The sequence below is a fragment of the Spea bombifrons genome, chromosome 4 (genome assembly GCF_027358695.1).
Source record: "Spea bombifrons isolate aSpeBom1 chromosome 4, aSpeBom1.2.pri, whole genome shotgun sequence".
Classification (NCBI taxonomy): Eukaryota; Metazoa; Chordata; class Amphibia; order Anura; family Pelobatidae; genus Spea; species Spea bombifrons.
This window is the reverse complement of record NC_071090.1, coordinates 70,462,455-70,476,539: the sequence shown is the minus strand read 5'-3', so window position 1 is coordinate 70,476,539 and position 14,085 is coordinate 70,462,455. Positions and strand designations below refer to the sequence as shown.

General features: G+C 36.0%; 1 protein-coding gene across 1 annotated transcript; it reads right to left on the bottom strand.

Annotated features, from left to right (window-relative positions):
• Nucleotides 1–1,581: 1,581 nt before the first annotated feature.
• LEP (leptin) lies at nt 1,582–2,512 on the bottom strand. The gene is made up of 2 exons (XM_053465451.1): nt 2,347–2,512; nt 1,582–2,014 (listed from the first exon to the last, which is right to left on the bottom strand). The coding sequence occupies exons 1-2, from the start codon at nt 2,494–2,496 to the stop codon at nt 1,655–1,657; spliced, it is 510 nt and encodes a 169-aa protein (XP_053321426.1). The 5' UTR covers nt 2,497–2,512; the 3' UTR covers nt 1,582–1,654.
• Nucleotides 2,513–14,085: the final 11,573 nt, after the last annotated feature.

The window sequence follows — 14,085 nt, the reverse complement described above, 5'->3', positions numbered from 1 at the left end:
TCTCCGGGATTAGTTGCACCATTAGGACAAGAATAGAAATCTGGTTGTCAGTGGAGGCACAGATTTCAATTCACCAGAAGAGAAAAGAAGAGACCATTCTACAGTATGCATACTAGCTATTTATGACACTTAATGCGTATGACCCTTTTTTCACTATTTTACATTTGTATATTAATATTCTAGTTCACAAATAAATTGATGTACTTTAAAACACAGAATGTATACCTCAAGTCCACCTCTGTGGCTAGTTCCTTGCTTTAAAATAGTAAATTCAGTAATTTACAGGAGTGGGGCAATAAATGTCTTGCATTTCATACCCTAAAAAATTCTGAGGGTTGGCCTATGATGCAGAAATTGGGTGTGATTGAGATGAGAGGCAGGACTATCAACACATTGAAGCAGCACTTGCTTGAAATAGGTCTGGGCATGGTAAAAGACCACTCCATATATAGCATATTGCATAAAGTATGGATCAGATCCAACTGAAGATGTACATCCCTATCTGTATGTGACAGTATTCAATATGGATGCGCCCACCATGCTATATGGGAAGCATGGGTGCTAAAGACTTTTAGCATACCAAAGAACCAGATCTGGTTGCAGTAAAGGATATTGTGCAGTGCCATAGACCACTGGCCCACCGATCAATTGCCCGGTTTGCCAGATGGCCAATCTGGACCTGCTATTCATAATGTGTTGGTGGCTTTCACCTCAGCACCATATAAAATGTGTGTGTAAGAAAATGAAAAATACAAAATTAATCTACAAAATTAATTTAATTACAAAACATGTTTCCAGGCAAATAAATAAAAAGCATTAAACTATGAAAATACAATACATTGGTTTTAAGTTATTTGCATAGTATGCCATAATAGTCAGATGCCAACCTTTGGTGAAAGGGCAAATCTGTATCTTCAAGTTTTTGACAATTAGAGTAATACACTATAAATATAAATTACCTTAAAAAAAACATTTTCTTTTAGAATTGAGTACTATATTATAGGCTTCCCTCCAGTAATTACTAAATCAGTCAAGTGCATAAACTGTAATGTAACTATAAAACCATTATTTAGTGTTCAGGTTGCTTTTTTCTGTTCATTACTATGTGTCTTCTAAATGACCACAGAGGCCGGCTTTATGTATAGAGTTTAAGGGTACTGTCAAGCACTATATTGTATGCTACTTAGTGCAATTGTTGGTTTTAATATGTTAAAATGTTGTAGTCCACAGTAGTAAAAAGTGGTAAAGGTATTTTTTAAAGGAGAGCTCAAGGTGTTTTTTCTAACAAATAGGGGTCACCCTTGTGCAACCCAGACGCACCTACTGAGTAAGGACATATCTTCGCATGGATTGTTCTGGTCCTGGGCCAAGCTAGACTCTGGGTTGGGCTCAACCACGTATATAAATATATACATGTATATGTATATAAATATATAAACAATGCAACAATTTACTAAAACATAAAAGTAAAATATTTTGCCATTTAAAATTCCCATGAGACTGTAGAACAGCCTTGAGTAAAAAAAAGTACAGTAGGTACTGTGGTGACGAGGAAAGACACAAATGCATCATCGTTGAAAAACAATGGAAATGCCACCCTTGCATTGCATCAATTACTTGAATAAGATGACTGGGATAAGCCATAGGTTATGTCTCAGCAACCTTTGATGTGATCCAGGTGTTTGACGATGCTATGCAGGCACTTCTGAAGTCGATCAAGTGCCACTTTTTCAGTAGTAAAAGGGGCCTTGGCATACTCTTCTGTTATGTTTATTAAAGTGTCCGACAGAGTTGGCTTTCTCACTGTGCACCCTATAATACTGTTCAGAAGCTGGAGTAGGCTGCGGAGGTTCTCCATGTCACTAAGCATCTGATCAACATTTTCCAGTGGGAGACTAGACAGGATCTTCTGGAAGATTTCAAGTGTCTCATCCATATGTTCTAAGCTCTCCAGTAACTGATCATCTGGGATAAAGTCCAAGCCACTGATTTTAAGGTTGCTGGGAAACATGAACTAGAATTGGAGTGAAAAGGGATAAACAGTGATAATAAGATAAGTAATTCTAAAGATAACTCAGATGTGTACACGAATACCACTATATTTACACTTATTCTGTTTCAAAGGATACCTGCTAAATCACTGCTGTTTTCACCTGTGCTGTTGTGCACTTTATGCAGCACCAAAGACAGTGAAACAATTTCATAATTTCACAATAATAAATCACTTAATTCATAATATTTAAGAAAATAATATTATTAATGCCAATTCAACTATATGCAACTATGAAAAAATTGGCATTGCCTATATATGAGGTGTCCTGTCTCGTCTCTGGTTAGTTATCTCACCTGAATTGGGTGTTCCTCTATTCTGGTTATTAGAGTCCTTGATAGCATCTTTGCATCAGCCTTAATTCTTTCAGTTTTTAGAGCCCATCCATGACACAAGGGGAGCCAGAACCATAAAAGGCCACAAAGTGAGAGCACGGTAAATTGCATTGTGTCTCTTTGGACCACCGGCCTGCAAGACAAACATGTATTTAAAATATAATGAGTGTGTGTTCTACAAAAGAGGTAACCACAGAAGCAAATGGCCACATGGGATCAACAGTTAATTTCAATATGAGAGATTCTTGCCGTCCCTTTATGTTCTCCTTAAATCCATGATCCATCTAAACTAAAAAAGAGGTTTCAATAAGTTCCCTGGTTATCGATTTTTATGATTTATTTATTATTATTATTATTAATGCATCTTTTTTTTTTTACCAGGGAACAAAAACATTTATAATTTTCATCAAAGCTCAAAAAATCTCTCCACGTCTGTATATGTGTAAAATAAATACATAATATAAAACAACATACAAATATCGGGCTAGGCAATGTAGTATTCCCTTTCAGCAAACTCCCAGCATCAAAGTTACATGACAGTTGTAGACAAAACATAAAAGACGTTAGTGACCTTATTCAATAATGGGTCGGAGTGACCTAGTCCCTTAGACTAGAGTATTCACATGTCACAATTCTGATAAATAACATAAGGCCTGTGTTAGATCTGCAAAACCTTCATTTGGTTCCACAACACCAAGGAGTGTGGTTTAGAACCTAACTTTGTAAATATTCACATTACGTACGAGCAAAAATATGGCGTGTATTGATAAAACAAATTATAGTTTTTATTTTGTTTGATGCAGTCCCATTTGCTTGTCCCACTTCTATGGTATATGGGATTAATACATTATTTTTAAATCAGATGAATTGGGTATTAATTTAGCAATACTTAAGGGTACATTGCAGTTCTGTGGTATATTTTCACTCTCTTATGCTGATAACATAAATCTGCACGATGAACTAAAGGTTTGTCCTTAACTGACCTTAGGAAAACATATTTCACCGCTGCAGCTTAACACAGATGTTTTATGCAGACCTGCTACAGAGCACAGACAAGCCACACATTCATAGAAACTTCCACAGATATGTGTGAGAAATAGAAAGATCTTCCAAGATCTTCCAATTAAATCAATTATGCGATTATCATGCTTTTAAAACATGGCCAAACAACATTTATTTTTCCTTTAATATTTGCTTTATAGGTAGTTTTGTTTTAAAAAAAATTGAATAATAGATTTAGGTTGGACTGGAAAAAAAGAATACAATAATTGATATATTCCTGTATGTGTAATATTTATATGCTAGCATTGTGTCCATTAACATTTCTTTCTATCCGGAACGGAGTATGTCATTTAATCTGAACATCTGTGCCGACTTTGAAGTACTAATTTCAAACCTGTATTTATTATGTTGTTATTAAATGATGGATAATCAGGGTTGATCTTCAACAGGGTCATGTCAGGATAACAATCAGGACTCTTTTATAGATAATTTGGACATCCTTGCTAAGGTTGTATTTAAAGGACATTCATCTACAACCCAGTTGGAGATTTGCATGTATTCTTGGCATGCATCAGACCCTAGAGAGTATGGGAGATAAATGAGCGAGTTGGGAATCTAAGCCCATAAAAATCTTAATGAGGACTCAAAATCGGGTGACTTATGGCCCTTTATATTAGAAACAGCATATTGGTAATGTATATATATGTGTGTGTGTGTGAATAAAACATAATCATTGTTTTCTTCCTACAATGGTGCAATGAAGGTCCCTGCGGAGCTGAGGCAGCAAAGATCTTAGTACATTAGTAGTCTTTGCGATCTTATCAAAGATTAAATCTGCTGTTAATGATTTCTCTAATGATTGTCGGGAACTTAAAGATTCAGAAATGTGCAATGGCATGTTCTCAAACCAGTCAGATCCAAAACAGGATATCTAGAAGGAATTCCAGTACTTCACCCTGTTTCCGATACCATCAGTTATTTATAAATCACAAATGTGCTCTATGTGTCTTACTCTCTCTTCCTGTGTGTCCCGTGAGTATTAATAATTAATATATTCTTCTGTTCAGTGGCTTTATTTTTTGTCAGACAGTTATGTCAGATGTGTTTTTCAGAGATCTGCATAACTCATCTGCCTGTTCGGTATGACCTATCTCTGGTTAGTTTTCACAGACATGCCCCATAACTAACAATGACTCATACAATTCCATCTCCCTGTCTAGTGCTGGGAAGTGAGCAACCAATCCACAGTGTCTCGCTCTCGTGCCATCTATGAAGTCTGCGGTTTACTGAAGTCCGGAACAATGTAGTGAAAGCAAGTTTTGCCCCAAGGGGAACTAGTTTTAACTTCTCACCGGTCAGGTTCTTGGAGAATGTGAACAATTTGGAAAATTAAAAATACTTTTCCAGATCTCCTCCCAGACTCTCTTTTTATACTTAACTACTGCAGCTGGATGTTGTGGTTTAGTCTCCTACTGTCTGTCATAATTTCTTTTTCTTAACTTTTCTTCCACTATGCAGCCATATGTTGATCAAGTGTTCATTGTATCAATAGAAGAGGTAATAGTACTCTAAGGTACATTAATGGTGCTGCAGTATTAAAACATATTGTAAATAAGAGTATTAGTATTCTCAGACAGGCTGCGCTCAAATAGAAGAACACAAGAGCATCATACCATGCACTTTAATCTGGGCATCCCTGCTTTAGAGCAAAATATTTTTTCCTAAGGTAGAATTATTTTTTTCTGATTCCTCTTTAAACTTCTCAATTAGAAGAATTGCCCAAAATTGGACTAAATAAGCTCTATAATATATTATTAAGTATGCATGTAATTCATTCCAAGAATGTACCACAGAACACTATTAATAGACCACAGCAAATGAGAATATAGCAAAAAATAAATAAAAAAAAGCTTGGACAGATATTGCACAATATCAGAATAAGGAGGGAATAAGGAGGGAAGTCTGGAAATACCGTCATCACTGGAAACATATCCAGATCTAACATTTGGTGTCCGGTGGGGACATATTTTGTAAGAAATCATAAGGCTTAACTAAAGAAATCAACAACAAGAGCTGATCTAACGATAACATAATCTTGTGCCAAGAAGGTTTCCTTCTCTGATACCTCTGTCTTAGTTTAAATCGAAAATTTTAGTATTGAATACAGTGCTGCATATAGAAATGACAAAAAGTTTTTTTCTCCATTTCCTCCATAAACTTTAATTAGTCATCAGGCAAAGTGATTAAGACTGAGCCTTTCTGTTGTTTATCAAGGCAGTAAGATCAGGAGTGAATGTTTGTCTAGTAGACATTATCTATACTGTGAGAAGATGAGTACTTGTAAAGTAAAGTGTAAGTATAATCAATACAATATATCAGTTTTACATTCTCAGGTGGACCATCAGGAATTTGAACAAATTAAATGGACCACTAAATAAAACTAACATCACTAATAATATATAGTAATTCCCTTTTGGTCTGCATTTTACAACAGGAAATACAAAGAACAAAATCCAGTATATGTTGCTCTATCTTGCAGACACGGAAACATAGCAACTGCTTTAAACAAGAAGTTCATTTTGGGATACACAGAGAGCTGAAAATTCCTTTATCAAGAATGATTGATCTTGCATAATGTGATCAACAGATTGTAGAGTACATACGAGGTAGTCCATTCTGGTATTGCCAAAAGTATTCCACTACCTTTTAGTAAAATATTATTTTTGTTATTATAATGTCAGAAATTAGCTTCTTGTCTTATTGTAATACATAATGAATTTCAGTTGTTGTATATTAATGTTAATAATTATTATTTGCAATTTTACAAATAATTGTTTGTATTGTTAGGAAAAATCCAGTACAAACTTACCCTGTAACTCTAAATCTATCCCATTCTGTGGGTCACATGTATTATCAGACACAACACAAAAATCAGAATCTGACAAAAGTCAGAATTGACTCTTGTATTGTCAGAGACAATATTTTCCACAGACAGATCCCATACAGGAAAGGGAACATCGCTAGTGAGGATTTATATCTAATGGGAATAAATCTTTGGAAGGTTGTTTCAGTCTCCTCTGGATTAGCAGTATAATATGCAGATAATCAAAGTCAAAAACCGCCTTTGTGAGAATTAAAAGGAAATTATTGTGATTTCTTTTCGTTCCTACAGAAATTCTACTGTAGGGATGAAGTCTTAGCAGCTTAATAAACTTTTAACCAACTGTTAAACACATTTTAACCAATACCGTTATATTTTTTCCATAATTTATTCTTGTAGGCACCCCATAAATTAATAACTGCTTTAAGTAAGTTAACCCATTATATATCAAAATCTGTATGTTAGTATATATATATATATATATATATGTATATATGTATACACATATATGCATTTTTATATATATATGTGTGTGTGTGTATAAATAAATATACATGTATACATATGTGTGTGTGTATATCTTTCATTTTCATATGTATTATATATATATATATATATATATATATATATTATAGTATTCTTTATCCACCCCAAAACCTTTGCTTAACAGTATTTTTAAGAACAAATATTAATAGTTATTGATGTAATTGCTTACAACTCTGCCTGCTATTGACTAGAAGAAATTATGTGTCATACTCGGAATTTCAGACATATTTGTGTTTGTGATACAGCCTGTACTTTCTTTGAAAACAAAAAAAACTAACAACATAATTCAGTCACTTTTTTGCCAGGTCATGATAGTAAGTAATAATCAAAGAAATATCTTACCTCTTCACGTCTTAGTTTGAATGAAGTGTGAATGGCAACTATCTTTCTTCTGTATTTATATAGACTCAGCATGATTGCCTAACAATTACTCATCTACTCATCATATCATCTCAGAGGCTAATGCAAGAGCAATGCTAGCACCTCACAGCCCACTGTCATGGAAAGCTACTAAAATGCATACTTTTGGACTTACTTTCTCTATTCAATGTTTGCATTCTTGATCTTACTGCCTCAAACCTGGAAACTGTTTTCCTTTCATTTTTGTTGCCAAAAAAGGGGAATGTTTTGTGGTTAATAAAATGCACATACAGTTGTACTCAGGGGCATAACTAGAAACCACAGGGCCCTGGTGTGAAAATTCCCCCGGGCCCTCCAACTTCACCATGCAACATGTCCCACATGCCACCTTTGCCTCAAAACAGCTTGTGAGCACCTCATGTGCCTCCAAACAGCTTGTGAGTACCTCCTTTGACCCTAAGCAGCTCATTAGTCCCCCAAACAGCCTGCCTGTACTATCTTTGCTACAGCATGCTAGTTCCCCCAAACAACTTATCTGTGTCATCTTTGCCCCCCAAACAGCTTGTCTGTGCTATCATTGCCCCTTCTACAACATACACTCTGGCACACATATGTTAACACATATACTCACCAATACACACATACACACTAATTTTAAAACACACTCCCTCTCACACCACTCATGTCTGCTGCAGCCTTGACCTCCTTCTTAGGAACAGGGAACTGGCTGAGTGCATCAGACTGGCAGACAGCAGCAGAGATTGGGGAGACTGGCTGGCAGCAGAGTCTGAGGAGACTAGGAGTAGAGTCTGGGAGACTAGCAGTAGAGTATGGGGAGACTGTCAGACAGACTAGGGAATTGGCAAACGAGGTCGGCCAAGCCAAGTTAATATACAGATGGTACAATTCCACAGTACTGAAGGATAATCCAAAGAAAAGTCACAGTCTAAGCGAAAGCTCAAAGAAGAACTCAACAGAGTCCAAGGCCAGGGAACCGGACAGGATGCACACTACTGTAAGGCCAGGAAGTACAATACTTCGACAAGGGACCCTGGGACCATCCCTGGTTATAAAGGCCCTTAATTACCTGATAGGCCCCAGGTGTGACTGGATTCGGTGACAAACTGGACAGTGACATGGAGGAGACAGGAATCCCAGTGACCACAGAGCCTCCCGGTGGTGACATCTTTTAAGTGAATGGTCACCCATGCTCTGGGCAACTAGTCCAACTCCTGTCATTGCGTATATGGAACAAGAACAGAAAGCAGACACAGATAGACCAGCAGGTAAAGCTGTACAACACGACTAACTAATGATAGTGTTGGGGTAAATACATTTAACTTAACTTGTTAAACTTGACACAAATTACTATTTTTTGCTGATATCCAGTACTAATACCTCATATGCTTTGCATATGTGTTTGAAAGTGGGGTCTTGAGCCCTGATAAGTTAATTTTCTTGTTAAATAGGGCTCAGTTTACCATCTATCTGTCCTATAGTATGTCAGCAGAGAAAGAGCCTTTAGCTTTTCATATATGTTTCTTTATGCTGCAGTGCAAAAAAACCAGGGTCACTGAAAGATGGAAGGCTGCTCTGGCAGAGTAGTTGGGCTGCATAAATGGATTAGATAACCGTGGAAAAGGGAATGATATGGCTAATGGAGATAGCATGACATAGAAAGGAGAAACAGAGGCAAGATGCTAAACAGTGAGAAAAAGGGAGAGATGCTTGTCTTCATGGAAAAAATGCTTTAAACTTACACCGTGATAGTTTTCAGCTGTTTCGCTATGGGCTATGCAGTCAGTGTTTGTGGGTTTGGTTAGGATTTCCTATTTCTACACAGACATCTTAGAGGAGACATGTTCTCCACTACCTACACGTCTTGCTAATTTAACCAGCTCACTAAGATTTTCTCAGAGAGCGGACTACCCTGAACACTGTCTAAATTATGCACCTAAGAAGAAATTTTAATTGGGTCCAAGTGAAAAGGGATGAGTGGAGAAATTAGAGCTGTGCTAAACTTCTAAAATGCAGCAATTGTGTATATTTCATATAAGCTGCATTCTTATAAGTTAGTACTTATGCTCAAATGAGTTAGAAGAACCTATGAACAACCCTGATGAGCAACAGCAGCACCTAAAGAACTGAAAACCTTGAACCCATACAGTGCAGAAGTTGAGCAAAGCCAAGTTTTGCTTCAGATTACAGAATCCATCTTTGTAACTGTGTTCTAATTTGTCGGTCAACCGTTCATTGGTCTTTCATATGGTTTGTTTATATCAGATAAATATGTACTCTTTAATATACAACAATAAAAGGCGATTTGAAAGACTTGATTTTTAATTAATATTTAATTAAATATTTACTTTAGCTAATCCAAGGGAGTTAGGGAGATATTTTCCAAGCATAACAATTCAGAATTGAGTTATATACTTACATTGACCCAAAGTCTAGTATCCTTTATTTTCATGAAAAAAGCTAGATAGACGTGGGTGCATCTACATATCAACTTGAATACTAATATGAAAATATGATTTAATGATTACAATCAGCGATTGTTCAGCTTCCAACTGTACCTAGGAAGCTAATGAACTGGTGCTACGAGATATACAAATTGATTCTTATAGTTCAGGTTCCACGATATTTCTGAAGAGATTATCACCAAGCTATAAGAAAATGGATTAAGGAAGTTGATATACAGATGTCTTGTGTAAAACTAAAGTTAGATTAATTACATTATTTGTTATAAACAAGTCTGGCTGAAACACAGTCACCCTGGTTTGAGATTTATTGTTATTAAGGAAGCACCACTCTGGGGTTTATATTCAACACAATAAAATGGGTTTTAGTATGTATTCAAATTAAATAAGTATATATTCCTGTTGAAAGGTCCAGTCTTGTCAAAATTGCCTGTCTGGCAATAAAAACTCTCTTGTAAAATACAGAATAACCATGACACTGGAGCATTTCCAAGAACTGGTCATGTAAACATTTATTGTCTTAGTAATTTCTTACAAAGTAGTAAAAACTAATCTGCTTGATTGGTATTATTTTTATACTCATGTGATAAAGTCTCTCAGACATTGCTATATACCGTATTGCATTTTTTCACTGTTGAAGTTTTCAGTAATGCCCAGCAGACAACATGGTTAATTTAAAGGAACGTTTGGCAAAGGTAACAATTTAAGCAAACCACCGTATTGAAAGCCTGGCTGGTATTTGAGACCTAAAATTTCCCTGCAAAGTTCATGGTCAGTGCAGTTTAGATACGCAACTTGAAGAAATCATCCATAAAGCAACCGGGGGGGGGCACGTCCCACTTGTAATCGTGTAAGGCACAACTTCCACTGGAAGTAATAAATCTGCAGTGAAATAGGGACATATGTCAATAAGAACACTGAGAAAATAATTATTATACATATCTTTAAAAATTAGTCATGACTGAATCATCGGGTATGTGATTAATGTATAAATAATATATGTGCAGCCATATACAGGCTTTCTATTGGTTATGAGATAGGCAGACCCCCATCTTGATCCCACAGTCTCTAATCCATGCTTGGGGCTGCTATTTGATTCATGGCCAGTCTGGTTACTTCTATGCCTTTTGGCTAGTAAGTCGGCTCTGAGTGATGCATCTTCCTTGAGAAGAGAGGTATTTCATTTCTTCTTGTTGATGTTCCATGCACATTACAATGATAGGACATTTCCCAGCAAGTATAAGTGATTATGCATTCCAGAAACTAAAGGCACAGAATAGAATTTTATTTCTGTTATAATTGTTCTGCTTTGTAATCAAATTTGTTTAAGAAAAACACAAAAACATTTTCAGTACACACGTACTACTCAAAAAGTCGCAGTATCATAAAGTGGCCTTCAAATTTGATTCCAGTTTAATATACTTATTCTTTAAAAATATAATATTTAGGGAAATATAACCCAAATAACATTGCCTTACATAACCTCAAGGCCAAACATAAAATAAGATCTGGCATCAGTGAAGATATGCTTCCAACATAAAATCTAAGGATGTGACATTTCATTTTTTCTGGGAATGCCTGATATTTCAGAATTTCTGGAATTTCGTTACTTCATTTAACCTAGGTAGCTTTTAGACTCACTTAACAAAGGGTGACTTCCAGAAACTGGTGACCCTTTATGAAACATCATAAAAATGTACTTGTTAATGTCTCATAGCATAATGAGGTCATGCTATGCCAGTGGATCCATCCATTCTGTCCATTTACATTTACACTTGTATTGCAACTTTTGCATGTATAGAATAATGACATTGCTGTAGTTATGAACACTATATTTTAACAAAAAAATACAAGGAACACCTTATAGCGACAATTATCGAGCATTCATGAACACACTGCATACCTCTCCATTAAGTGAGACTCAAACAAAAAACTTTGTAATGCTTGAAAAATCATTGTGTTAGGGTTATATGTGTTATATGTATATTTTGGACTCTCTAAAGAAAATCTACATTTTATTTCTAAATGGCGTGTGAGCTGGGGTAATTTTTGATGGAACTCACATAAGGCTTATCAATAAAGATGACATTTACTTCAAATGTGTGACCACCTGTTAGTTTTTGTTCCTAGGTAAACTGGCACAAGAGAACTCACATCACTGGACGCCTGCTGTCCATGGTACTGACCACAACAAGTAATCATGGACTGGAATTACAGGTGGGAATAAAAGAGAAGTATACAAAGCATAATTCAGTTATAGATAGTAAAAAGTGTGTGCACTTTTTGTTGGACAGCTTCCTCAAGGACTTTGCAAAGTGTGGCTTTGGGGAACTTTACAAAGTCCCTGAGAAAGTGGGAAGTTTGCCCAAGTGGTTGACTAAGGTGAGTCTGTGCAACACTTAATTACTACTCCATATTGTTACACCAGTGATCTAATATGGAAGATGTGTGACCGGTAACACTATCTATAAGCTTGTTTTGCACTAGAGCTGGTCTCTGTACACATTACCTTTGTGGGTGCATATAAATAAAAATAGTATCTATAACAGATTTATAAGCATTGCTTTGTATACTTCTCTTTTTTTAAAGATATCCAGTATGTGATAGTCTATGTTTGGATTTGGGTGTAGAGGAGTCATCAAAGAGTGTTCAGATGAAGAAGTGTATCTTTGTCTTTTCCACAGTACTGAATTAAATTAACATTAAATTAACATTATTTAGGTATAATTTGTCACTTTGTCTGTAATAGTCTGTGTCTTCCACAAATTTGTAGGTAACAAGTAATATTTAAAGTAAGCTGTGTCTGCCCTGCTACTATAGATGATAACCTGCACAAGACTGCACAAGACTGGGGGCGAGGTGAGCTATGATTGATATAACATTTCAACTCATCAGCATTAATATGTATACATATATATGTATTATGGAAAGACAACTTTCTATTAAAAAAAGAATTAGGGGAGAACAGCCATCAATTCTTTTGCATAAGCATGTTGTATGATAGAAAATGCTATTTCAATTCCATTACAACACTGCTTTTATTGACAATTGACAGTGTTGTTTTTTGGGGTGTAGACATTCTGTTTTATCACTAATAAAGTAATTCCCTGTCATGGTGTATCAAAGTAGAACAAAGTATTTTAGTTTATTTCTGTAGATTACATCATCAAGCTGAAGTGGTAGTTGCCACCACCGTAAGCTACTTCCATGTGTTTACAAGCAAGTTCAGTGCACTGGAAAGACAGATTACCCAGGGTGCTAGCAAGAGCTACATATTTTAGGGCAGGCCCTACACAGTATTTTTTCACATAATGTATTTATTTCCCATATAATGGTATATTTCTGTGTATTGACCAACATATGAGACCTCACATGATGTGCGTCAATGCCCGTTTTAAAATGAAATGCAGCATGAATCTCTAAGAATCACAAATTTCTTTTTTATGTTTGCATTTGTTATTAAAAACTCACCATGAATTATAGGAATTATTTTAAGGAAAATCCACAGCTGAATTATCCCCCACAGAAACCAGAAATGGTACTTTAATGTTAAGCCAATATGGTACTTTTCCAGAAAAAAAAAACACGATAGAAAGACTGCAGTGTCAGCTCTGACCTTGAAACGTGCTCTATGTGACTCCCAGAGCAGACACCCAGGAGGCCACGCTGAGCCCTTCCGAGAAGTTCAAAGACTATATTGCTAAGGTCTGTGTGCCCAGAGGTGATGTAAGATCTTTTAATAAACCTAGCCTGACTCATTCCTAAAATGTGGATTAAATATTGTGCAGCTCTGTCTCTACATCAATATTGGACCTGTTGCTTGCAGACATCAGATGGCAAGTGACCAATTGCTCTAATTCCTGGGTCCATTTTCTATCTTTACTGTAATGTCTTGATATGTGACATTAATTATGCTTCCTTCCTTTGAACTTCCATTTATGTGGATTTGTAAGCATGTATTGTGCTTCACTTCATAAACTTGTGGACCAATTAACAGAACAAGGCTATCTGGAGAACATCCTACCATTTCTGATGTTAGCGATGGGCAAAAATCCAAGTGTAAATAATGAGACACTTTCTTCTGTTTTGGGAACAAATGTATGCAGTTCTAAAAACAATGAAAAAACATTTATTTGGCTGAATCTATTTGCATAGGCAAGAACATACCACATCTTACAGTAATACATAAATTATGTAATCTATTATAAATCTATTGTATTCTTGTCCAAGGATAGGCCACTCGGCTGACCCCTTGTCCTGTTTGTTATATCTTCAGCTCACTTCTTCAAAACTAGGGACAGTTATGCGACGATAAACCAAAGAATAAACATATCCATATGTAGCCACACACAGGGGGGTAGAAACACTGCAGTTGTAAGTGGCCTAGCTGCCTTAGGGAGTGCGCTTGGGGAGACAAAGTCTCCTTCCACT

What these genes read in the sequence shown, in the direction of transcription:
- LEP (XM_053465451.1), bottom strand. Translation starts at nt 2,496, where the DNA reads ATGCAATTTACCGTGCTCTCACTTTGTGGCCTTTTATGGTTCTGGCTC. An exon ending in TAGAGGAACACCCAATTCAG is followed by an intron (nt 2,015 to 2,346) that starts GTGAGATAACTA and finishes CTCCAATTCTAG; the next exon opens with TTCATGTTTCCCAGCAACCT.